Here is a 27816-nt window from a genome sequence, read left to right as displayed (position 1 = left end):
TTTTTCAGTCATCATGGTGGTGACCATTCTTTCTGCATTTTCCCTTTACTTTTTCCTGTTCAAAAAAAATCTCCCCAGGTCTCCTCCTATTTTAGCCCTCAATCATTTGTCTCTTAACTCCTCCAAACATTGTTATCTGATCACTTAAAAATTGTTATTGTTGGGACTAATCTCTGATCCCTCCCACTAAATTACTGCTCATTTATTTCCTTCACCCATCCATGCAATGCCAATTTTCCCCTTATTTCAGACACTGCTGCCCTGTTCCTTTTTAAATCTTGATTAACATAATGTTGATAGAAACAGGCCCTTTGATCCACGGTGTTCATGCCAACCAGCAAGTACTGATATAAACATTATCAGCAGTTAGTCGATAGCCTTCAGTGTTTGACAATTGAAATGCTCATCTGAAATAAATGTTTCAAGGGTAATAGCCTTTACTATCTCCTCAGGCCCTGTGTTCCAGATTCCAATTAGCATTTGTGTGAAAAAATTAATCCTTGGAATCCCTCTCAGCCTACAACCCTTACTCTTAACCAGTCCTCCAGTTTGAGACATTTTATCTTCAGAAATTCACTTTCATTATCATTCACTTTCCTGATTAATAATTGCCCTATTCCTTTCTCTCCTAATTTTTTGAATGTGTTGTTTCTCAAATCTGTGCCTATCTCTGCTATAGTTCCTGCCTTTGAAATCATCTGAATCAAAATCACTGATGCTATTATCTAAGATCATGATCATTACTGTGGCCTTTCACTGATCCCTGGCCAAAACTAGTTTCTAGCCTGGAGCAATGTAAACAATTTCACTAAGGGGTCCTGCTGAAGGGTCTCGGCCTGAAACGTCGACTGTACTCTTTTCCATAGATGGTGCCTGGCCTGCTGAGTTCCTCCAGCATTTTGTGTGTGTTGCTTGGGTTTTCAGCATCTGCAGATTTTCTCTTGTTTGTGATTGGAATTTAGCTAAATACGCTAAATATTATTGTCTTTAGTTAGCAGCTTAGAGAATAAGTTAATCTCTCTATAGGTATCCTAAATTTGCGGGCTCTCGGAGTCACTACCTATTTTTATTTAATTTGCTTTATTTCATTTATTCCCCAAATGGAATGTAGATGTAATTGACCAGATTAATAAGTAAAAGGTGTTCAAAAATACAGGCAGATACCTACATTTGTAGGTCAAATAGACTAAGTGGAGACAAAACATAATTTGAATTTCAAGTAATCAGAAACCAGCTGATTGATTATTTATTATTGTCATATGTACCAACATACAGTAAAAAAAAGCTGTTTTGCATGGCATTCACACAGATCATTTAAAAGCATAAGTACATCAGGGTAGTTCAAAGGGAAAAGCAATAACAGAATTCAGAATATATTGTTACATTTATAGTTAGATGGATAGTGCGGTGCTAGTAAGCTATAAGGTGCAATGGCCATGGTGAGGAAGATTGAGATTCATCTTTATCATACAGGAGGTCCCTTCTAGAATCTTACAACAGTGGGATGGAAGCTGTCCTTGAATATAATGAGCATGTTTTCAAACTTTTGTTATGTGTGCTGAACAAACCAGATGAAAATGGGGTCCAGGGCTGACCCCCCCCCCCCCCACCCCGGGAACTATGCTGCTAATGAGAGAGAGAGAGAGAGATGAAGAACAGAGGTAGAGGCATCTGCTACAGATAAGAGAGAGGGAGACGAAAGATTTATGTATTATGGCTTCTTCAATGATTATTTACCTTTTGCTACAAAGACACCTTTGCTTGTTAACATTCCTGAGGAGACAGCAGGGTGTGGCCTAGTTTGATGGACATGGACATGTTGGGTTGATGGATGGCTGATACCCCATCAAGGGGAGATAAAAGACGGGTCTGCGGTGACATAGGCAGACACACCAGTGGACACTGAAAGAGTGTTGTGCACCCACAGGAAGGTGGGAGCCTGAAGGATCGGTTCAGGAGAATTGGTCCGGAGCACAATGGATGAAGGCAGACCGGTGGGGACTTGTGTGTGTGTCCGCCCTTGCCTGGGTGACGAGTCCATCACTGAAGAATGGTCTAGCCTGGAATGGTGACCCCCAACGGTACAACGGAACAAGAAGATGACGGAAGGTTTGCCTGCTGCAGCTGCTCATCTCTTGCTTGCTCTCTCTCTCCAACATTGCAACACACCAACAACTACCTCAGCATGAACTGAACTGAACTCTATATTTTCTTATGACGGGGGTCGGCAACCTGCGGCTCCCGAGCCATTTGTGGCTCTTTCACCTCTGTGCTGCGGCTCCCTGTGGCTTTGGGAAATAATTGGTCAGTATTTAATTAAAATGTATTTTATGTTAGTTTGTTAGCTTTTGAAATGTAATTATGGTGATCTTGTACAACCTAAGTGTGGTGACACATTTCCTGCCACATCCGAAACGGCTCACAATTAGCCAGCATTCCGGCTAAGGGAGATAGCCTACGGGGGTTTGTGAGTACGTGTCTTTTGCAGCATCTGCGTCCATGGGGGCTGGGTTGAGGGAGGCTTAAAAGCAAGGCTGTTTAGTTCGAATAAAGCTATCTTTGACTGCAGTTTACTGACACCGCTACAACGTGTTTTTATCGCTGGCTGTCCAGACGGAAGGTGCTGAAACGCTTTGTCGCGTGTCTGGAAGAAGTGAAAACTTTCCTGGGCAGCAAAGGGCTCACCTTTCCTGAGCTGGAACAGCCAGAGTGGCTGGAAAAGCTACACTTCATGGTAGACATGACAGCGCACCTGAACACGCTGAACACAGCTCTTCAGGGGAAAGGACGTACAGCCCTGCACATGTTGGAGGATGTTTTGGCATTCGAGCGCAAGTTGACAGTGCTTGCCAGAGATTTACAGAAAGGCACTTTGTCTCACTTCTCCAATTTGAGAGAGTTCAAACAAGGTCACGACATGATAATTTCGGAGTATTTACATTCTGCAATCATCGCAATGCAAACATCGTTTGGGAAACGCTTCTGTGAGTTCAGAGAGGAAAAAAACACATTATCCTTCCCGGTCACTCCCTTAAGCATCGATCCTTCCCTACTGAATACGACTGCATTGGCAGGTGTGAGTCAACCTGATCTTGAGATGGAACTGGCCGACATAGCCGACAAAGACATATGGGTGTCCAAGTTTAGACGCTTGACAGCAGACCTTGAAGATGTTGCCCGTCAGAAGGCCGTTCTTGCTCAGAAACACAAATGGAGTGATATTGAAAACCTCACAGATGACAGCTTGCGATCCTGTGTAAAGATGAAGGTGACATCATACAGCCCTGATGTGCAGACGCTGTGCGCTGAGGTCCAGGAGCAGAAATCCCATTAACCAAGTATGATAAATATTTTAATTGCCTATTATTTTACTTATATTCATATTTTTTCATTGTTCAGTGAAATAGTCCTTTCATTTTTCAGGATGACAGCTGGCTGACGTTATTTTTGGTTTGCTGCTGGCGGAAAATTTAAGTTCGGCGTTTTTCATAAATACAAGAAGGACTCAAATAGACATTGACTATTTTACTTAAAAGTAACTTTCAACCCAACGTCTTTTTTTCGGAGTTCAAAATGTTTTTGTTGCATGCAGAAATGTAATTTCGTTTTCTCTGCAGGAGTTCATCAATTTCATAAATGCAACACATTATAGTTTGTTTATACATAGCATAAAGGCAAAAAAAACGTTGTATGCAGTGTTATTTCATTTTAAATGTCAAACGGGTTTTGCGGCTCCCAGTGTTTTCTTTTCTGTGGGAAACGGGTCCAAGTGGCTCTTTCAGTGGTAAAGGTTGCTGACCCCTGTCTTATGACAATACATTTACCCCTAGACTTTGATAGAGCTTGGTTTTACTGTTGATTCTTTTCCTACACTTCTGTATTTATTATTGCTAACCTGTTTTATATGTGTATTGGCATTTTTGATACTGTATTGTTTAGTTTACTAATGAACACCTTTAGTTACAGTACCACCGGACTCCAATGTATCATTCCATTTCTGCTGGTCCGTTAACCCAGTTACGGGGTATGTAACACTTCTGTATCTTCTACTTGCTGGAAGGTTGGAGAAGAAAAAAAATCCAGATTGGGAGGGGGTCTTTCTCTTGAGCATTGACCTAAAAAGTTAATTATTTCCCTCCCCAGCATGCTGCCTTATCTTTTTTAATTATCCATGGAACATGTGTGGTGTTGGCATATGTATTGTTCATCCCTAAGTAGAAGCGTTGTGAGTCATCTTGTGTTGGCGATTTTCCACATTTTTGTTGGATGAAGAATCTCATGAAGGATGGTGAAGGATGATTTGCATTGTATTTTTTGATTCATAGTGGTTTGTGGCTTAAAGGGAAACTTTCAGATGGAGTTCTCATGTGCATGCTGACCTTGACCCTCAGTGCAGTTACACTTGGAAGATGCTGTTCCTGAAATCTTAGCAAATTGCTGCAATCCATCATGTGGATGATGAGCACTGCATTCAGGTACATTTTCTGAATTGCTGAATGTGGTGCCAATCAAGTGGGCTGCTATGTCTTCGGTCATTAAATAGTTCAATTAAAAGCCCTGGAGGAACCATGAGATTCAAAATCTGCTGAGGGCCAGATCAGAGGCATTCAAGTCTAAAGACCAAGAATAGTTCAAGAGATACAGCTATGATCTTTGGTAAGCCATTTCACAGGCATAGTGGAGATTCTGAACCAAACTGGAATCAATGAGGGATGCTCGGCAGCTGTGACAGGGCTTGAATATGATCACATCTGACAAAATTAAATCAAGTGACATGGGAGACAGCAGGGATTTACTTCAAGATGACTTCAATGGCTTCTATGCTCGCTTTGACCATCAGAACATGGAGGAACCATCACAAGCCCCCCACACTGCCTGATAATCTTTTGATTTTAGTTTATGAAACTGACATGTGGGCTGCCTTCAGGAGGGTGAATCCAAGGAAAGCATCTGGGCCAGACAGGGTACCTGGCCATGTGCTAAAGACCTATGCAGATCAACTGGCTGGTGTGTTCACTGATAATCTTTAACCTCTTGCTTCAGCAGTATGTGATACCCTTCAATTATATCAGTGCTCAAGAAGAGTGTGGTGACCTGCCTCAGTGACAATCGTCCAGTTGCACTTGCATCCACAGTGATGAAGTGTTTTGAGAGGCTAGTGATGAAATATATTAGCTCCATTTAGAAAACAGTCTGTCCTTTTATTTCTTCTTCCAAAGTGCATGACCATACATTTCCCGACACTGTTTTCCATCTGCCACTTCACCGATTCTCCTAATCTTTAGTCCTTCTGTAGCCACTCTACTTTCTGAAAACTACCTGTCCCTTCTCCTATCTTTGTATCATCTTTGTATCTTTGCAAACTTTGCAAAACAAAAACAGCAATTCCATCATTGAAGTCATTGACATAATTGTTGACAAAAAGTAATCCTAACACAGACCCCTGTGGAACACTATTAGTCACTGGCAGCCAGCCAGAAATGGCTTCCCTTATGCCCAATCTTTGCTTCCTGTCAATCAGCCACTGGTTTCTCTGTGCTAGTATATTTCCTATAATACCATGGGCTCTTAAGCAGCCTTATGTGTGGCACCTTGTCAAAAGCCTTCTCAAAATCCAGGTGGACAACATCAACAAATTCTCCTTTGTCTATTCTGCTTGTTATTTCTTAAAAGAATTCCAACAGATTTGTCAGACAAGGTTTTTCCTTGAGGGAACTATGCTGACCATGTTCTATTTAATCATGTGACTCCAAGTACACCGAAACCATACCCGTAACAGTCAATACCAACATCTTCTCAACCACTGAGGTCAGACTAACCGGCTTATAATTTCCTTTCTTCGACTTTTCTCCTACTTTTCTCTCTTCTTGAAGAATGGAATGGCATTTGCAAATTTCTAATTTTCCAGAACCATTGCAGAATCCAGTGATACTTGAAAGATGACTACTAATGCCTCCAAAATCTCTTCAGCCACCTCTTTCATAAACCTGGGGTGTACACCATCTGGTCCTGGTGATTTATCTACCTTCAGACCTTTTAGTTTCCCAAGAACTTTCTCCCTAGTAATGGCAATTTCATACACTTCTGACCCCGACACACTGGAACTTCCAGCATCATTTTTCAGTGGACCGATATTCACTCTCACCACTCTCTTACACTTTAGGTATCCTCTTTAGTATTATTAGCTAGCTTATTTCATATTCTATCTTTTCTTACTTACTGACATTTTTAGTTGCCTTCTGTTGGTTTTTAAATACTTCCCAATTCACTAACTTCTCACTAATTTTTGCCATGGTTGTGGCATTTTGCCTTTAGAATACTTCTTCCTTTTTGGGATGTATATATCCTATGCTTTCTGAATTGCTTCCAGAAATTTCAGCCATTGCCGCTATGCTGTCATCCCTGCCAATGTACTTTTCCAATCAACTTTGGTCAACTCCTCTCTCATGTCTTTGTAATTCCCTTTATCCCACTGTAATACTGATACTTAAGCTTCTCCTTCTCAAATTTCAGTGTAAATTTGATCATATTATTATTGTTTGTCCCAAAGGGTTTTTTAACCTTAGAAACAGAAAACCTACAGCACAATACAGGCCCTTCGGCCCACAATGCTGTGCCGAATATGTCTTTATTTATGGTTACCCATAGCCCTCTATTTTTCTGAGCTCCATATCCCTGTCCAGGAGTGTCTTAAAAGACCCTATCGTATCTGCCTTCACCACCGTCGCTGGAAGCCCATTCCCACTTACCACTCTCTGTTCGTCACCCACTACCTCTGTGCTGCAAACTCCATTGGCTTTGATGCAGCCAACACCACATTCTTATATCCACATCCCCTCACCTCTCCCTATCTCTGTTCTTGTAACTCTGAATTATCTCCTTTAATTCAGGTTTCATCATCGTGCTTGAATTTAATCTTCATGCCATTGGCAACTGGTCCAACTTGTGGCCAATGGTCCAAATACATCTTTAAATGGCAAGCTATCAGCTTTGATATCTTGAAAATACAAACATATTAGCCCAGGCTTTCATAGGAACAAGTGGTCTGATTCCAAGTTAGATAATATTAATGTGGTGTTTTGTTGCGCCGGAGGGACTTCTCAAGCATTAAAAAAAAACTTGTAAAGTAGGAAGAATCAGAGTGGACTGAGTCAGGAGGGAATCTTAATGTGTGGTCATGACTAATCACTGTTTTATGAAAAAGTTTCAAGGAGTTAGGAAAGTAACCATAATCTACAGTTACCCAGATCTCAAGTATTAAATTAATATCATATGAAAACAATAGAAATTATCAACTGAAATTATAATATTTCTAATTGCAGCAGTTTCCAAGTACAACACTGAAGCATATATTACTGAAATACTGGAAATTTGCATGAAAGGGACTATTCTTAGCTGACTGCTAAACCTTTAATTTAATTTCCTCTCCAGATCAATGAATTAATAAAGAATTTTGATGCAGAGCTGCTGGTTCTTTGCCACCAGAAGTATAGGCTAGATATAGTTTTAAAGATGGCTGACCTACGACATATTACACTGTTTGAAGAGGTGCTTCTTCTGAAAGAATTTGAAAAGAGTGAGAACATTCTGCAGGATCGTGTTGACCAACGTATCACTGAAAGAGTGGAAACACAAGTAAGTAGCTCATTCAATTTTCTTTTACCTTACAATGAATCAGTTTTAACTTTGGTTGAATTCTTTTTCCTCATTTTATATCTAGATATTAAAGCAACAACCAGAAATCCTACTCTACTTATCAAAGATATTCCATTTACCCTTTTCAACTCTTGCAAAAAAAATCCCTCTGAAAATTAAAATCAATTTGTTTTCGCTACTTCCCTGTTCTATAAAGGGCCTTCAAACTACAGTGGTGCTATAAAGTTTGTGAACTCTATAGAATTTTCTCTATTTCTGCATAAATATGACTGAAAATGTGATCAGATCTAAAGTCCTAAAACTAGATAAAGAAAACCCAGTTAAATGAACAACACAACGAACATTATACTTGTTCATTTATTTGTAGAGAAAAATGATCCAATATTATATGTATTTGTTAGAAAAAGTATGTGAACCTTTGTTTTCAGTAACTAGTGTGATCCCCTTGTACAGCAATAACTTCAACCAAGCGTTTCCAGTAACCATTGTTTGGTCCTGCACATTGGCTTGGAGGAACTTTAGGCCATTCCTCCCTATAAAACTACTTCAACTCTAGGATATCTGTGGACTTCCTTGCATGAACTGCTTGCTTCAGGTCTTTCCACAACATTTCTATAGGATTAAGGTCTGGACTTTGACTCGGCCATTCCAAAACATGAATTTTCTTCATTTTGGACCATTCTGTTGTTGATATATTCTTGTCTTTCAGATCATTGACTTGTTGCATTATCCAACTTGTATTAAGCTTCAGGTGACAACAGTCTGCTACCCTGATATTCTCCGGCAAAGAGCATTGATACAATTTTGAGTTAATTGTTCCCTCAACAATTGCAAGCTGTCCAGACCCTGAAGCAGCAAAGCAGCCCCAAACTATGATGCTCCTTCCACCGTGCTTCATAATTGGGATGAGGTTTTGATGTCAGTGTGCAGTGCCCTTTTCCGGCCAAACATAGCAGTCTGCATTTCTGCCAAGAAGCTCAACTTTTATCTCATCTGTCCACAGAACATTGTCCTAGAAGTGTTGTAGAACATCCTGGTGGTCTTTTGCAGACTTGAGATGTGTAGCAATTTTGTTTTGGAGAGCAGTGGTTTCCTCCATGGTGTCCTTCCATGAACACTATTCTTCTTCAGTGTTTTTCTTGTAGTGGACTTAAGCAAGTTATAGAAATTTCTGAAAGTCTTTTGCTATTACCCTTGGGTTCTGTTTTACCTCCACTGCATTGTACATTATGCTCTTGGTGTGATCTTTGCAGGACGTCCATTCCTTGTGAGAGTAGCATCAGTACTGAGTTTTATTCCATTTGTAGACAATTTCTCTTACGTGGACTGATGAACACTCAGGTCTTTAGAAAATTGTCGACTTTTCCAGCTTCATGTATCTCTACAATTCTTCTTTTAAAGTTGTTTTGATCGAGTCATGGTGCTCATAAACAGATCTTTTTTTTTCTGAAGAGCAGGCTGTGTCAGTAACCTGACTTTGTGTGTCTTTTTTATAGGGCAGGGCATCTTTACAATCCACACCTCCAATCTCATGTCATTGTTCGAAACACCGGACTCCAAATAGCTTTTGTAGAAGATATTACCCCAGAGACTCACATACTTTTTCCAACAAGTACATGTAATATTGGATCATTTTTCTCAATAAATCTATGAACAGGTATAATGTTTTTGTATTATTTATTTAATTGGATTCTCTATATCTAGTTTTAGGACTTGCATGAAGATCTGATCGCATTTTTGATCATATTTATGCAGAAATAGAGAAAATTCTACAGGGTTCACAAACATTCTAGCTCCACAGTGAATATTAACTCTGTTTTTCTTCTCATACATGCTGCCAAGCAGGCTAATTGTTTCCAACAATTTTTGTGTTCAGAGTAGTTTCGAGGTCAGAGTAGGTCAAAGTCTCTACACCATCAGTAAGGGACAGCTTGGATGACTAATGATCTACCTTTAAATTGCTCAGGTGAGCGTGACCTCAAAAGCACGTAAGAAGCTAGACACCATCCAGGATGAGGAAGTCCTCATGATTGGTAGCCAATCACCATCCTTCCAACAACAGTCTACAGTGCTGTACCATTTACAAAATGATAGATACACATCCACCATCTTAATTAGTAGCCATCCACCATCCTTCTACCAATAGTGTGCAGTGGTATACACTTTTACAAAATGCACTCGAGTTTACAGGTTTAGAAAGGCAAGATGTGGAATGGTTTGTAAACGGGGATTAGTATTTAAAATGTGTGCTTTGCTTAACTCTAAACTGCTGTGGAGTAATTAGCACACAAGTGATGGATGAGTGGAAACTGATACCGAGTCAGAAGTGAATAATATTGGGCATTCAGGTTGCAGGTGTTAGTATCTGTGCATTCAATTTCAGAAAACTAGGATGTATGTCAAAATAGTGGTAAAAACGTCTTCGGCGAATGATAATTTTAGCAAGGTCGATCACGGTTACAGTTGAAAAACACAAAGACAGCGTTACGAAATGTGGCTAAATAAATTCAAGCTCTCCTGTAGATCAAATGATTCCTACTACTGCTGTGGTCATTCTTGTATCACATTTAATCATCATACCATCCTTCAGTTCTCATATTTGACCAAATTTGGCATACCATTTCTTACAGTTAAAATTAGAGGAATGTTCTCAACAAAAAATGGCCAAAAAGCGAGACATTCTTAAACTACAAGAGAAGGAGAAGGCTATTTATGCATCCTTCCAGATGTCTCTGGGTGAAAACAACAAGCATGCTGATTTTCTCACCAAAGTCTTCAAAAAGAAAATCAAACGAAGAAAAAAGAGTGAAGCACAAGTTTCTGCAGGTGCACACACAACAATATTTCTTAATGTAGATTGTCATATTCTCTCATTTCATTTTAATATGATTAATTCAGAGATTTTAGATTCTATAAGAATAAGTTGAATTAGCAGTTTCCAAAATAACAGTTATATGTCAACCACTTTGCAAAGCCATATACTTGTGAAAACATCCTCATTAGTCAGTATATTAAGAATTATGATATTAGTATGACCACTTTTACTGTCCACTACCAGTTGATATGAACAATGGGCCTTTTCATTTAATAGCTGCAGTTCTTGTGGGGATGGTGTTCCTGCATTGGTGTCAGTGTGGTGATGCAGGATATTCAGCACACAGGCAATATACAGTATATGCAGTTCAGGGGGAGGAGTTACATAGGGTGGGGGAGAGATCTTTAGGATGATAGTATCTCTACAAAATTTCCCTCCTCTTGATGGTAATGTCACGAGGGCAGAGGTGCTGCTTAAGTGAATAAAAAACAAATGTTGATGGTTGTGGATATGTATGATATACAGCACAGAAGACTAAGGAGTGTTCTGTAAAGCTGACCTTAATGTGATAGAAGACGGAAGGATTTTTAAGCAGATGGGCAGAGAGTGGAATGGAATATGTAAATCCCAAAGTATTAATTTCTCAAAAACTAGTATTTATTTTTGAAAATCCCTTCTTTCATTTCACTCTTCATGATCCACTATTATAATGGCCACTCAACTTAAACCTAATTTCTTTTTATTGGCCTTTGACAATTGCCTAATAAATCACGTTGACTGAAGCCCAACAAAAATTTCAAAAAGACCCCACTCTCTTTTAAAATCTCATGTTGGCTCATCAAAACATCGAACTGCTTATGGTGATTGAAGCCTGTCGAAAAGTTCTGAAAGGCCCCACTCATTTTTAAGTCTTATGCTGGCTTGTAAAGCAAGTGACTGCTGAATCACATTACAGATATGCAGAATTCTGAATCATGCTAAGACCCACTGCAACCTGTCCAGCCCTTTCTTATGTCACACATGGTTAAAACCCTATTGATTATGTTGATATTGCTTCCTGTTTCATTCCTTCTCTGGTATACAAATACAGTTGCCTTTCCAGTCCTTTTGCAATATTGCTGCCTTTTTCATTTGTCCTAATGGGTGGTAAAGAAGGCACATAGCATGCTGTCCTTTATAACTCAAGGCATTGAGTTCAAAAGAGTCAGGAAGTTATGGTGCAGCTTTATAAAACTATGCTTAGGGTTTATCGAGAGTATTGCATTCAATTCCTGTTGTCCAATTATAGGGAGTATGTGGAGGCTTTGGAGAGGGTTCCGAAATGGTTTAACAGGATGCTGTCTGGATTTGAGGGCATGTCCTTTAAGAAGACAATAAACAAATTGGAGCTGAGGGGAAACGCGATAGAAGTTCATAAACTTCTGAGAGGCATAAAAAGAGAAGATGGCCAATATATTTTCAACCAAGTATAAAATATTTAATAGCATTTAAGGTGAGGGGAGTAAAATTCAAAGTTGATGTGCAGGACACAATTTTTACACCAAGAGTAGTGGGTGCCTGGATTTCGCTGCCTGCGGTGATGGTGGAGGCAGATACAATATTAAGAGCCTCTTACATAGTCATATGAACTGCAGAAGATGGTGGGATGTTATCATGTGCAGGCAGAAGGGATTAATTTAATTAGGAATCATTAGCTTAATTATTTCAAAGTTCAAAGTGAATTTATTAGTTTGGCATGCTCCTATGTTGTACGATTCTATGTATGTTTTATATCACCACCAGTTTCAGGCTTTCACTTTCTCCAGTCATATAACCATATAACAATTACAGCACGGAAACAGGCTACCTCGGCCCTTCTAGTCCGTCCCGTCCGGAATGCTTACTCTCACCTAGTCCCACTGACCTGCACTCAGCCCACAACCCTCCATTCCTTTCCTGTCCATATTACTATCCAATATTTTTTTAAATGACAATATCAAACCTGCCTCTACCATTTCTACTGGAAGCTTGTTCCACACAGCTACCACTCTCTGAGTTCCCCCTCATGTTACCCCTAAACATTTGCCCCTTAACTCTCAACTCGTGTCCTCTTTTTTGAATCTCCCCTACTCTCAATGGAAAAAGCCTATCCATGTCACTTCTATCTATCCCCCTCATAATTTGAAATACCTCTGTCAAGTCCCTCCTCAACCTTCCACGCTCCAAAGAATAAAGACCTAACTTTTTCTCTGTAACCACCCTATCCACATGAGATTCCACCTTCAAGGAACTATGCACCATTATTCCTAGATCACTCTGTTCTACTGCATTCCTCAATGCCCTACCATTTACCATGTATGTCCTATTTTGATTATTCCTCCCAAAATGTAGCACCTCACATTTATCAGCATTAAACTCCATCTGCCATCTTTCAGCCCACTCTTCTAACTGGCCGAAATCTCTCTGCAAGCTTTGAAAACCTACTTCATTATCCACAATGCCACCTATCTTAGTATCATCTACATACTTACTAATCCAATTTACCATCCCATCACTCAGATCATTAATGTATATGACAAACAACATTGGCCCCAGTACAGATCCCTGACGCACACCACTAGTCACCAGCCTCCAACCTGACAAACAGTTATCCACCACTACTCTCTGGTATCTCCCATCCAGCCACTGTTGAATCCATTTTACTACTTCAATATTAATACCTAACGATTGAACCTTCCTAACTAACCTTCCGTGTGGAACCTTGTCAAAGGCCTTACTGAAGTTCATGTAGACAACATCCACTGCTTTACCCTCGTCAACTTTCCTAGTAACCTTTTCAAAAAATTCAGTAAGATTTGTCAAACATGACCTTCCACGCACAAATTCATGTTGTCCGTTCCTAATCAGGCCCTGTCTATTCAGATAAATATATATACCATCTCTAGAATATTTTCCATTAATTTACCCACCACTTACGTCAAACTTGCAGGCCGATAATTGCTAGGTTTACTCTTAGAACCCTTTTTAAACAATGGAACCACATGAGCAATATACCAATCCTCCGGCATCATCCCCGTTTCTAATGACATTTGAAATATTTCTGTCAGAGCCCCTTCTATTTCTACACTAACCTCCCTCAAGGTCCCAGGGAATATCCTGTCAGGACCCGGAGACTTATCCACTTTTATACTCTTTAAAAGCACCAGTACTTCCTCTTTAATCATCATAGTTTCCATAACTACCCTACTTGTTTCCCTTACCTTACACAATTCAATATCCTTCTCCTTAGTGAATACCGAAGAAATTGTTCAAAGTCTCCCCCATCTCTTTTGGCTCCATACATAGCTGTCCACTCGGATTCTCTAAGGGACCAATTTTATCCCTCACTATCTTTTTTCTATTAATATAATTGTAGAAGCCCTTCGGATTTATTTTTACCTTACATGCCAAAGCCTCATGTCTTCTTTTACCTTTTCTAATTTCTTTCTTAAGATTCTTTTTACATTCTTTATATTCCTCAGTCACCTCATTTACTCCATGCTGCCTATATATATTGTAGATCTCTCTCTTTTTCCGAACCAAGTTTCCAATATCCCTTGAAAACCATCGCTCTCTCAAACTTTTAACCTTTCCTTTCACCCTAACAGAAACATAAAGATTCTGTACCCTCAAAATTTCACCTTTAAATGACCTCTATTTCTTTATTACATCCTTCCCATAAAACAAATTGTTCCAATCCACTCCTTCTAAATCTTTTCGCATCTCCTCAAAGTTAGCCTTTCTCCAATCAAAAATCTCAACCCTGGGTCCATTCCTATCCCTCTCCATAATTATATTGAGACTAATGGCATTGTGATCAGTGGACCTGAAGTGCTCCCCAACACATACCTCTATCTCACTCCCTAACAGGACATCCAACAGTGCCCCTTCTCTAGTTGGTCCCTCTATGTATTGCTGCAAAAAACTATCCTACACACATTTTACAAACTCCAAACCATCCAGCCATTTTACAGAATGGGCTTTCCAGTCCATGTGTGGAAAATTAAAATCTCTCACAATCACAGCCTTGTGCTTACTACAAATATCTGCTATCTCCTTACAAATTTGCTCCTCTAATTCTCGCTCCCCATTAGATGGTCTATAATACACCCCTATAAGTGTTACTACACCTTTCCCATTCCTCAATTCCACCCAAATAGTCTCCCTAGACGAGCCCTCTAATCTATCCTGCCAGAGCACCGCTGTAATATTTTCTCTGACAAGCAATGCAACACCTCCCTCTCTTGCCCCTCCAATTCTATCACACCGGAAGCAACGAAATCCAGGAATATTTAGTTGCCAATCACACCCTTCCTGCAACCATGTTTCACTAATAGCTACAACATCATATTTCCAGGTATCACTCCATGCTTTACGCTCATCCACCTTTCTTACAATACTCCTAGCATTAAAATAGATGCATTTCAGAAATTCTCCACCTCTTACTCTCTGTTTATCCCTAACAATGCAATCAACTTTATTATCTTTTTTTTCCTTCTCCCCTTCACCTTCGGTCTGAGCGCTCCGCTTCTCTGTCACCTGCCTATCCTTCCTCACACATTATCTACTAGCTTTCTCTATTTGTGAACTAGCCTCCTCTCTCCTAGTCTCTTCAAATTGATTCCCCCCTCCCCACAACCATTCTAGTTTAAAGTCTCCCCAGTAGCCTTAGCAAATCTCCCCACCAGGATATTGGTCCCCCTAGGATTCAAGTGCAACCCATCCTTTTTGTACAGGTCACACCTGCCCCAAAAGAGGTCCCAATGATCCAGAAACTTGAATCCTTGCCCCCTGCTCCAATCCCTCAGCCACGCATTTATCCTCCACCTCATTCCATTCCTACTCTCACTGTCATGTGGCACAGGCAGTAATCCTGAGATTACTACCTTTGCGGTCCTTCTTCTCAACTCCCTTCCTAACTCCCTATATTCTCCTTTCAGGACCTCTTCCCTTTTCCTGCCTATGTCATTGGTACCAATATGTACCATGACCTCTGGCTCCTCAACCTCCCACTTCAGGATATCTTAGACACGATTAGAAACAACCCAGACCCTGGCACCGGGGAGGTAAACTACCATCCGGGTGTCCTGACTGCATCCACAGAATTACCTATCTGACCCCTTAACCATTGAGTCCCCTATTACTACTGCCTTCCTCTTTCTTTCCCTACCCTTCTGAGCTATAGGGCCGGACTCTGTGCCGGAGGCACGGCCACTGTTGCTTCCCCCAGGTAGGCTGTCCCTGCCAGCAGAACTCAAATGTGCTATAGTTCCCATGTACTGATACAGTCGATTGTTTCACCCCTTGTACACATTATTGTCCCTTTGCTGAATATTAATATCACTTCCTTCCAGCACTTTCTCATTGGCCTTTGCACAGTTTGCTTGGTAGACTAAGTCTGTTTCACTGCCTGTTTCAGTCATGCTTGTATATTACCACCTGTTGTACATCCGTGTCCTTCAGCTAATATTCTAAATATCTCTTAGACTGACACTGCTGTGTGATCCAGTGTTTCTTATACCTTCACCCTGGAGTTTATTACTTTTCCCTTCCTTGTATGTTGATGTGAAAGCTCTTTTGTCCAGCATAACCTTCATTTTCCAGTTTCAGATGAAGAGAGTGAAGAAGAATCAGATGAAGAGTTTGGCTATAGTGATGAAGGGGATGAATCGGATTCTGACGATGGTGGAGTGGATGACTCTGTTTGCCCAGATAGTAAGAGATGTACCATTTTCTGCTTTAGCTGCAGAAGATCTATTATTTTTATTTATTGAAGTAACTCACATTAAAAAAGGGAATTTGCAATTATTATTCCACCTTACTATGTCATCTGCATAGATTTTTCTTTGATATTTTTCTGCATCTTTTCTGTCTTTCTTGCATGCATTTTCTATCACCCTGATAGCGGTCTTTACCTCCTCCACTTAATAAAATTTCTGAAGTTTCTAAATAGAATTGAGAAGGCAACAAAAGTTCCATAAATGAATGAAACATCAGCTCTACGGATGTTCTCTGACTTCTAATCATTTTCTGGCATTTTCTATTGTATTCTTTTACTAAGGCATTCTATTAACAATAGAGTAATTGGTGTCATCATAGATTAATCTATTAACAGAGTGTTTGTAGCTGGATAAAGTGTTTCAAACAATTTGTTTCATACTAAATTCAGCAGGCGAATTTAGAGTGCACTCTATGTGAGACATTTATCACTGCTTTCCTATACTAGTTTGGCCTTGGGTTTTGGGCTTGGACACTAAATTACTTTCCTCTTTTGTAATGTCTACAAACTCTTAACGCATCCTTTCTATCAGTTCCTGGGTCCTGAATAACCTCTCCATTGGTCTTCAGATACCATCAATCACATCAGACCCTAGACCCTGGGCCCTGAATCCTACTCTTGGTGTCTCTCTTGCAATAAGGTAGTCTATAGCATACTCCAAATAGATTGATTGCTCCCTTCCACCCACACCGTCTCAGTATTCGATCCCTCCGGGATGTCCTCCCTTTCCGCAGCTATCCCTGATCCCAGATTAGCAATGCTGTAACCCCTACCTCTTTAACCTGTCTCTCTTTCTGTTTTGAAACATCTGAACCCTGGAATATCCAGCAGCAATTCCTCCCCTTGTGACAGCCAAGTCTCTGTGATGATCACAATGTTGTAGCTCAGGCATGGGCAAACTACGGCCCGGGGGCCATATGCGGCCCGTTAATCTTTTTAATCCGGCCCGCAGAACTTGATGAAATTATATTAATAAACCTTGTTAACATTTTTTCCCCGAAATTCTGGCGTTTTCCCAATAGATGACACACTCTATATACATCGACCTTTGTTGAGGTGCAGCGTATTACTCCACATTTGCACTTTACTCTTTGTTCGGCTCGACCTATTTGTGTGAACAGGCGTTCAGCATCATGAACATCAACAAAGCCAGCCACAGATCCAAGTTAACTGACCAACACCTCAGATCCATCCTGAGAATCGCCACAACAAAACTAAATCCAGACTTTGATGCGCTGGCTAAAAAGGGAGACCAACAACACTGTTCCCACTGAAATTAAAAATAAGTTTCTTCGTTGTGTTATATAAATGCATTTGAAAATATTTTTTTCAATAAGCCTTACATGTTACATGTCATTTCTGTTAAGTGATGGACATGAGTAGTGCGCAGGTGCACGTACGTTCTCAAAATAAAAAATGCGCTCCAGATCAAATAACGCGCTCCGCATACTGGCGCGCTGTCACTGTTCTGTCTTTGTGCTGGTCGTTGTTGAGTTTTGGCACAGGGGACAATTGAATAAGAAGGAGCAGGACAAGTAGACCTGCATCTCCTACCGTTTTTGAAATAAAGACAGTCAGGAGGAGAGTGATGATGATAATATCTTGAAGGATAACAGAATTTTCAGTGCTTTAAAATAATAACTGTTACTATTAAAAAAAGCTGTATTTTATTCATTTAATTTTCAGTGTTTTAAAAGTCATTTCAATAAATAGCTAAATACCATGGGACTTCAAAGACAGATGTTTTGTTGTAATGCATTTGTTCATTTTCAATTGAAATTAAAGCACATGTTTTCTACATATCCCATGATATTTTATTTTCTCTTATGAGGTGTATTACCAAAACACTCTGTCCATCTGCTCCTGGTCCGGCCCCCCTGTCAAATTTTAGAACCCTTTGTGGCCCACAAGTCAAAAAGTTTGCCCACCCCTGTTGTAGCTCCATGTACTGACCTTGGCTCTAAGTTTATCACCCTTGTTCCTGATTTCTTGCATTAAAATAGACACATTTCAAACCATCCCACTGACTGCAATTTTGCCGTATCATCTGCCTGACCTTCCTCACTGCATCTAATGTATATGAACTGCCACTTCATCAGGCCTTTTAGTCGAGTTTTCATTCCCCTGCCAAACTAATTTAAACCCTTCCCAACAGCTCTAGCAAATCTGCCTGTAAGAATATTGGTGTCTATCAAGTTCTGGTGTAACCCATCCTTTTTGACCTGGTCATCCCAATCTTAGTGATCCATAACCTGAAACCCTACACCGATTCTTTAGCCACAAATTCATCTGCCAAATCATCCTCTTCTTACCCTCACTGCCACATAGCTGAGGTCTTGAGGTCCTGCATATTCTCTCTTCTGGTCCTCATTCCTTTTCCTAGCTATCTCATTGGTATCAATACATCCCATGATTCTGGCAACTCATCCTTCCCATGAATAGAGAGTTATGCAGTATCTTCATAAAAGGCCACTGTACAGTTTTGGTACAGTGGTAGATATGGTATTAAAACTATACTAGTCACATAATATAGATTCACCAGAATGGATAAGGGTGGTTATTAGGAGAGAATTGAAACGTTGGTTGAATGAAAAAGACTGAGGAAATACGACAAATGTTCATAAAAATGCAGAGGTTTGAAATAAGTGACTATATCCGCTACTTAGTAGATCATTGGTTAATCTCCCTGAATGATTAATAGACAATAGACAATAGGTGCAGAAGTAGACCATTCGGCCCCTCGAGTCTGCACCGCCATTCTGAGATCATGGCTGATCATTCAATATCAATACCCAGTCCCTGCCTTGTCCCCATATCCCTTGATTCCCCTATCCATCAGATATCTATCTAGCTCCATCTTGAAAGCATCCAGAGAATTGGCCTCCACCATCTTCCGAGGCAGTGCATTCCACACCTCTACAACTCTCTGGGAGAAGAAGTTCTTCCTCAACTCTGTTTTAAATAACTGACCTCTTATTCTCAATCCATGCCCTCTGGTACTGGACTCTCCCAACATTTGGAACATATTTCCTGCCTCAATCCTATCAAATCCTTTAATTATCTTAAACGTTTCAATCAGATCCCCTCTCAATCTCCTCAATTCCAGTGTGTACAAGCCCAATCTCTCCAATCTCTCTGCGTAAGACAGCCCTGTCATCCCAGGAATCAACCTAGTGAATCTACGCTGCACTTCCTCAATTGCCAGAATGTTCTTCCTCAAACCTGGAGACCAAAACTGTACACAATATTCCAGGTGTGGTCTCACCAGGGCCCTGTACAAATGCAAAAGGACATCCTTGCTCTTGTACTCAATTCCCCTTGTAATAAAGGCCAACATTCCATTTGCCCTCTTCACTGCCTGTTGCACTTGCTCATTCACCTTCATTGACTGATGAACTAGGACTCCTAGGTCTCTGCATTTCTCCCTTACCTAACTCTACACCATTCAGACAATACTCTGCCCTCTTGTTCCAGCTTCCAAAGTGGATAACTTCACATTTATTCACATTGAATGACATCTGCCAAGTATCTGCCCACTCACCCAGCCTATCCAAGTCTCCCTGTATTCTCCTAACGTTCTCTTCGCATGTCACACTGCCACCCAGTTTAGTATCGTCAGCAAACTTGCTGATATAGTTTTCAATGCCCTCATCTAAATCGTTGACATAAATCGTAAAGAGCTGTGGTCCCAAAACAGAGCCCTGTGGTACCCCACTAGTCACCTCCAACCAGTCCGAGAAACACCCATTCACTGCTACCCTTTGCTTTCTATGGAAAGAGACCAGGAAAATGGATTTACTTCTTGGATAATGGAATAAACTTCCTTAAGGAATGGATTGAGACACAGAACATAGCTTCATTTAAATGAAAATTGAATAAATAGTCGGGAACTGGATAAATTAGCAGTGCCAAAAGATTTTTAAAAATATTTGCATTAGTTATTATTAGGATTGTTAAGGATTATTAGAAATTATTAGGATTAGTGAAGAAGAAACTTCAACATCGCGAACTGTTCTGAAAATGCAAACAGGAATATGTCCGGGGAACAACACACACAAAATGCTGGTGGAACGCAGCAGGCCAGGCAACATCTATAGGGAGAAGCACTGTCGATGTTTCGGGCCGAGACCCTTCGTCAGGATGAAGGGTCTCGGCCTGAAACGTTGATAGTCCTTCTCCTTATAGATGCTGCCTGGCCTGCTGTGTTCCACCAGCATTTTGTGTGTTGTTTGAATTTTCAGCATCTGCAGATTTCCCCGTGTTTGCTCTATAAATATGGTTGTGGAGGTGGTTACCTGAGGCAGGTTATTGTCTCCCTCTTTTATGCACAATTTGATGCACGGAATGGTGTGCCAGTGAGGAAGGTCCCCTCCAACCCCCCCCCCCCCCCCCCCAGGTGCAGCTACTCTTTCTGGCCATATCTGATGTGAGGAAGAACCTAGCCAGGGTCAACCCATGTAAAGCTGTGGGGCCTGATAACATAACTGATCAGGTGCTGAGGGACTGAGCAGCCCAGTTAACAGAGGGTCTAATGAAAACATCTTCAACATTTCTCTGGAACATCCCTGCAGGCTTCAAGGCAGCTGCCATCATCCTGGTACATAAGAGGGTGACAGTAATCTGTCTTAATTATAACCATCCAGTGCCACTGACCTCAATGATAATGAAGTGCCTTGAGCAGCTGGTTATGGATTGCATTAAATTCCACCTTCCTGCTACATTGGACACTTTCCAGTTTGCTTATCGCTCAGTTTGTCCGCTGATGATGCCGTAGCCTCTGCACTCCACTAGGTCATGTCCTCTGGAAAATGGTGCCTCATATAGCAGGATGCTATTTATTGACCAGCTTAATGCTTAATTTAATCATCCCTCAGATGCTGGTGGGTGAACTATCCTTGTGGGTCTCAATACCTCTCTCTTTAACTGGATATTGGACTTCCTGACAACAAGACCCCAATCAATCCGTGTTGGTAGCAACATCTCTAGCTCAATCACACTGAGTACTGGCAGACCCTCTCTTCCCCCAAGGGTTGCGTTGTCAGCCCATTGCTGTTCATGCTGCTGGTGCATGACTCCAGCTCAAACCGAATCATTAAGTTTGCTGATGACACAACAGTGGTTGGCCTCACCAACATCAACAATGAGACGGCATACAGAGAGGAGGCAGAGCAGCTGGTAGAACGGTGTGAGCACAACAACTTGAGTCTCAAGCGACACACACAAAATGCTGGTGGAACGCAGCAGGTCAGGCAGCATCTATAGGAAGAAGTACAGTCGACATTTTGGGCTGAGACCCTTCGTCAACTGTACTTCTTCCTATAGATGCTGCCTGGCCTGCTGCGTTCCACCAGCATTTTGTGTGTGTTGCTTGAATTTCTAGCATCTGCAGATTTCCTCGAACTTGAGTCTCAATGTGGACAAGACCAAAGAGATGATTGAGGATTTTAGGAAGGCACAGGCAGATCATTCCTCACTGCATGTAAATGGTTCCTTCATGGAGAGAGTTAGAGAGCATTTAAGTTTCTGGGAATGTACATAATGGACAATCTCATCTGATCCCTCAACACCACCACTTCGGTCAAGAAAGGGCAGTAACATCAACAATTCCTGAGGAGATTGAGGTGATTTAGGCTCTCTCCTCCTCAGTCCAACCAATTTTTACAGGAGCACCATTGAGACTGTCCTGACCAGCTGCATTACTGTCTGGTACAGAAATTGCAAAGCATCTGATTGCTGGTCTCCATAAACAATTGCAAGGACTGCTACGAAGGTCATAGGGGTCTCACTTCCACTCATCAGAGGTATTTGTCATGAGCGCTGTGTACACAGGGTGCTTAGCATTGTCAATGATCTCTCCGGTCAATGTGTTTGACCCCCCCTCTACCATCAGTCAGGAGGTACCATGGCATTAGGACAAGGGCTGTTAGGATGAGAAACGGCTGTGAGACTACAGAACTCCTTACCATTTCCCAGGTCTCATCACGTGTGAAGTGCCAGAAGTGTTATACTGTTTGCCTTTTAACTTGAGATGTTAATGCACTTTATTATTTGTTAGTTTATTTGTGGTAATGTTACTTGTGTGTTGTGTGTGAGTTAAAAATAGATATTTAGATATTTTATTGATCCCAAAGGAAATTACAGTCACAGTAGCATTATAAGTGCACAAATATAAATATTAGAAAAGTAGGAAGAATAAAAAATAAGTTACCACAGGTAGTCCAATGGGAGAGGGCCATCACTTCTCCAGCTATAGATTGACTCATTATAGAGCCTAATGGTTGAGGATAAGAATGACCTCATATAGCACTCTTTGGAGCAGTGCAGTTGTCTTAGTCTGTTACTAAAAGTGCTCCTTTGTTCAGCCAAGGTGGCATGCAGAGGGTGAGAAACATTGTCCTGAATTACCAGGATTTTCCTTTGTTCTACCATAGCCTTCAGTGTGTTTAGTTTGAGTCCTATAACAGAGGCTCAGTCTTTCTAATCAGTTTACTGAGCCTCCTAGCATCACCCATGTTGATGCCATTGCTCCAGCACACTACCGTATAGAAGATTGTACTAGCAATAACTGACTGGTAGAACATGTGAAGGACCTCAGTCTCCTCAGGAAGTAGAGGTGACTCTGGCCCTTCTTGTATGCAGCTTCTGTGTTGGTGCTCCACTCAAGTCTGTCATCCAGGTGCACCCCTGGTACTTGTAAGTCCTCACCATATCCACGTCCTCACCATCAGTAGTAACATATGTGCGTACTGTGTTGTGGACCTTGGTCTGAAGGAACGTTGTTTCAGTTAGTGGTATATGTGTATATGGTTGAATGACAATGATCTGGAACTTGAACTTGAAATTTTAGTTTGCTGAACAATGGAAATAGCTTGGTATTGATCTTTGGCTATAAAGAAAGAATGGCCAATTGAATTAATTTTAGATTGGTTTAAGATTATAGAGAAGTGGGATTATTCTGGACAAATACAGGCTATTAAGAAACAGGAAAGCTTTAAGTTGTCTTTCAAAGAGACAGCATAATCTGCTTGTTCTGTAAACTGGTTTCCTGATATCTGGTTTGATATGGTATCGTTTCTTGATATAGCTTGTGACCCAGCACTATTTGAAAACACCCTGCAACTTCGAGAAAAACGCCTGGATATCGAAGAGACCATAGCCGAAGAGAAAAAAACACAGGACTCAATAAAGAAGGAATATGATTTGATTGCTAAAAAGGTTTGTTTCTTGGCATTTTCTATCTGTATAAATATTCTTATTCATATTCTGAACAGGATTAAACTGACTAACAAGAATGCAAGGCTTTAGTTCAGTCAAAAGGAAGTGCAGTAACACTGAGTAAGGTCCAGTTGTAACCCAGAAGTTCAGAAGGTACCAACAAGTCCAGCAATTTTATGTGATAAACAGAAAATATCTTTTGGTTATTGGTAGAGTAGCCAAGGATCTACATGACTGATTGGATTCCATAACACTTTGGATTGGATAACCTCATATCTGGCTTTTGACCTGTTGATCAAAACACCCATAAACCTTTTTTATTTAAACTTAGTTGGCTCTGACAATGTTGATTAGAAATGGAAAGCATTTTGACCACTGAGTCTTTGGCCTCTCTACTTGAGGGAAATCAGGGGAGGATTGATGTGTGAATTTTTATTTTACTTTGTAGGTCAAAGTAGAACAAGAATGAGCCAAAAGGAAAATTCAGACTTTCCCATTTCCCACTTATCCACCTTGTCTCATTCCCTCCAGTAAAACATTCTGTCTCTTACTCTCCTACATTTCCAGTGGGAATCCATGCATAATTTACTTAACACATACAAAACTTTGTATTTGGGTAACCTTTTGGTTATCCAGAAGCATCATCCTGATGGTAAAGAGTGCAGTCTCATGGTGCTGTGAACATATTGGTAAATTTATGCATGAATTTGGCCACAAGTGTATTTACTGTGATTGAGTTAAAGTTTGCATGCGCCCCATTTTGGATAAAATATCACAGAGGTTAAACTGTATCATGTGTTACTAATTAGTACTGTGGCATAATTTTCATATTAAGGAAAAATGAAATGTTGTGCTCAAAGCCCCTACATTTCTATCTTCCATCAACAGTCTGAGCTACAGCTGTCAGAGATCAGTGAATAGTCCACCAAAAACAATTGATACTTCCATCTCCATTGACTAGAAGATATAGGAGCAGAATTAGGCTATTCAGCTCATTGAGTCTGTTCTGCTATTTGATCAATGCAAATTAATTTTTTTCCCTTTCAAGCCCATTCTCCTGTCCATCTTACGGATTAAAAAGCTATGAATCTCCTTTTTAATGACAGCATCCCCAGCCATCTCTGGCAACAAATTCCAGATTCACCATCATCTGGCTAAAAAAACTCCTCCTTATCTCTACTCTAAAGGAATATCCTTTTACTCAGAGGCTGTGCCTTCTTGTTCTGGACTCTCCCACACTGGAAGCATCCTCTTCACCTCCACTCTATCCAGGCCTTTCAATATTGCGTATTGGTAAAAGATTTCTCCTCTTACCCAGCGAGTACAGGTCTGGATCTATCAAATGCTCCTCATAAATTAACCTTTTCATCTAACAGATCATTCTCTTAAACCAGCTCTTCCAATGCCTGCATATCCTTCCTTAAATATGGGATCTAGTACTCCAAATATGATCTGACCAATGTCTTATAAAGCCTCGGCATTACAGCCTTGTTTTTATATTCTAATTATTTCCAAATGAATGCTAACATTGCATTTTCCTTCCTGAATTTCTGAATTCTCTCCCATTTAGAAAATTGTCTACACCTTCATTCCTATTGCCAAAAAACATGCCAAAATACTTCCCTATTCGGTATTGCACGGGCCATTTCTTTACTCATTCTATCAGCCTATCCAAATCCTTATGCTTACTCCCTATTTCATCTGCACTACCTGTCTCTCCACCTATCTTTGTATAATCTGTAAATTGGGCCACAATCCATTAATTCTGTCATCCAGTTATTAACATATAATATGGAAAATAGTGGACCAAGCAGTCACTAGTCACAGCCGACGGCCAGATAAACTTCCTTATTCCTACCCTTTGCTTTCTGCCATTCAGTCAGTCTTCTATTCATGCTAGTACCTTTCCTGTAATACCATGGACACTTACCTTGTTTAACAGCATCAGGTGTGACACTTTATCAAAAACCAAGTAACCAACATCCACTGACATTCTTTTCTCTATCCTGCTTGTTACTTCCTCAAATAATATAATTTTTATTAGGCATGATCGATCTCTCCTGGAGGAAACCATGCAGACCTGCCTATTTTATCATGTGGTTTCAAGTATCCCAAAACCTCATCCATAATAACAGACCCTAAAATCTTACCAACCACTGTAGTCAGGCTAAACACCACATTATTTCCTGACTTTTGCTGCCCTCCCTTCTTAAAGAGTGGAGTGATATTTACAATTTTCCAGTCCTCTGGGACTATTGCTAACTCTGGTGATTCTTGAAAGATCACTTTAGTGTCTCTACAATCTCCTCAGCTACCTCATTCAGAACCATAGGATATAGTCCATCCAGTCCAGGTGACTTACCCACCTTTAGAGTTTTCAAATTTCCCAATCACATTCTCCCTAGTAATAGTGACTACATTTGTTTCTGCCCCTGATTCTATTGAAGGTCTAGCATGAATTCCCTCTTCAGTTTCCTTGTTTCCACTTTCACCATTAATTGTAAAACAAAATAATTAGTAAAAGGATTTGTGTATATAGGATGACCTTGAGAACCAATGTGTTCCATTTTTACAGAAGTTCAAAATACTGATTTTGAACATAAGTAAGAAAATACAGTAGATTCTGGTTAATTGGGACATATCAGGATGAATACAATTTGGCTCAATTAAGCATTTGCCTAATTAGATGAAGTTCCATGGAAATAGTTATAAAGGTATAAAAAAGACAACCACCATTAAACTGAGTAATAAATTAAGTATTTAAATAAAATACAGAACAAATTAAGACACTATCAATACTACTACAGCACTATAAAACTGTATATTAGATCCAAATAGTTACCAGCGGATGAACTCATCTAGTGTACATTGGTACAGTGTACAGTGATAATGGACGACTGTCATACAATGCTTTTGACAATTGTATCCTCCAAATCTTCATTGTCATTGTAGCATTCAAGATGATTGTCGATACCTTCAAATTCTTCTTAGTTCCTAACTGATTGAAGCAATGAAATCATTTCATTTTCACACCCAGTCATTTGTGGTGTCTCCAAACTTGAATGTTTGGAATTGCAGTAACTATAACAGATCTAAGTTGTCAAAAGTTCTTCTTTCTCACCAACTATCAGTGACAAAAGGCCCTGCTTTTTGAACACAACTTATGCTATTTAAAAAGTTTTCTCTAAGCACAGTGTAGTGTCATTCAGTGCATTTGTGCATGCAACTGATGTTAGTTAGAAACTTTGCTATGAGTCTCCTGTCCTTAATTAATCAGCATAATCTCCCAAATAAACAAACTGAATCCTGGCTACTTTCTTGATTAGTTTTTGTTCTTTAAGGTTTGTTCCAAATAAATGCTTCAATTAACTGATAGCCAAATTAATTGGAATGCACTGTACACAAATATCACTGTATGGTAAAAATACTTCCACAATACTGTAATGAATGGCATCTAAAGCACCTAAGACTGATAAAAAAGAACAGTTGCTAAAAGTGCAGCGAAGGAGGAAACTAGTTCTGATCTGCTGCTCATAAGAATGAGCAGATGTACATACAGTATATCAGACTTTTGAATTTAATAGTACTATGTGAGCTTACTCATATGTACTTACAGGCATCCAGAAATCAGGTATTCATACACCCAGCATGACCTATTATGGGTTGATGGAAGCCGAGACTCATTGCGCCAAAGGCCTGTTTCCATTGCTGTATAACTGACTCTACACCTTTATACCCATCTTACACTGAAGACATTTCTATAAATTCACTCTTTGAACCAAACTATCAGTTACTACTCTCTTTCAATCAACTCCTGTAAATGTTTAATGATGGAAACCTAGGTAAAGTTGAGAATGGGCTAAGTCTAGAAATGTCTGTATTCATGAAAAACTAAAGAGAAATTTGAGATTTCAATTCTATTTGAAATTTTCAGAGTTGGCAGATGTTAGTCAAGTTCCAGTCAGAACACATTGACTGTTACTGCCATTAATCCAATTGCATTTGTTGTCAATAGACACTAGGAGCCTAGAGCTTTGTTCAACTATGTAATTGTACCATAATTATGCAGGTAAAGGCTATTGATGGGACAGTAAAATCTGCTAAACGTGATCTAGAGGTTTTGCAAAGAGAAAAACAACAGAAATTGAATGAGCTGTACGTGGTTGTCCCTCTGAAACTGCATCAGGTAAGAGAATGAATTTAAATCAATTTATAATGGAATTTCAAACTCAATGCATTTGAGATTTAATATGAAGAATGATATAGATGGTGAAATCTCATATTTACATTTTGATATTTGCTGCATAATTTTGATACACACAACACACACTAA

General features: G+C 40.1%; 1 protein-coding gene across 3 annotated transcripts in view; it reads left to right on the top strand.

The window, feature by feature from the left end:
• The window catches only part of LOC132393039 (cilia- and flagella-associated protein 44), a 210917-nt gene that overhangs the window by 142358 nt on the left and 40743 nt on the right, over positions 1-27816 (top strand). For all 3 annotated transcript variants that reach the window (XM_059967770.1, XM_059967768.1, XM_059967769.1), the window contains 5 exons: positions 7432-7635; positions 10287-10482; positions 16094-16204; positions 23353-23483; positions 27553-27669. In XM_059967770.1, coding sequence (XP_059823753.1) covers positions 7432-7635; positions 10287-10482; positions 16094-16204; positions 23353-23483; positions 27553-27669 — 759 coding nt within the window. The remainder of the gene's footprint in view (positions 1-7431; positions 7636-10286; positions 10483-16093; positions 16205-23352; positions 23484-27552; positions 27670-27816) is intronic.

Source organism: Hypanus sabinus, chromosome 4 (genome assembly GCF_030144855.1).
Source record: "Hypanus sabinus isolate sHypSab1 chromosome 4, sHypSab1.hap1, whole genome shotgun sequence".
Lineage (NCBI taxonomy): Eukaryota > Metazoa > Chordata > Chondrichthyes > Myliobatiformes > Dasyatidae > Hypanus > Hypanus sabinus.
Note: the sequence above shows the minus strand (reverse complement) of the source record. Positions and strands in the feature narration are given on the sequence as shown.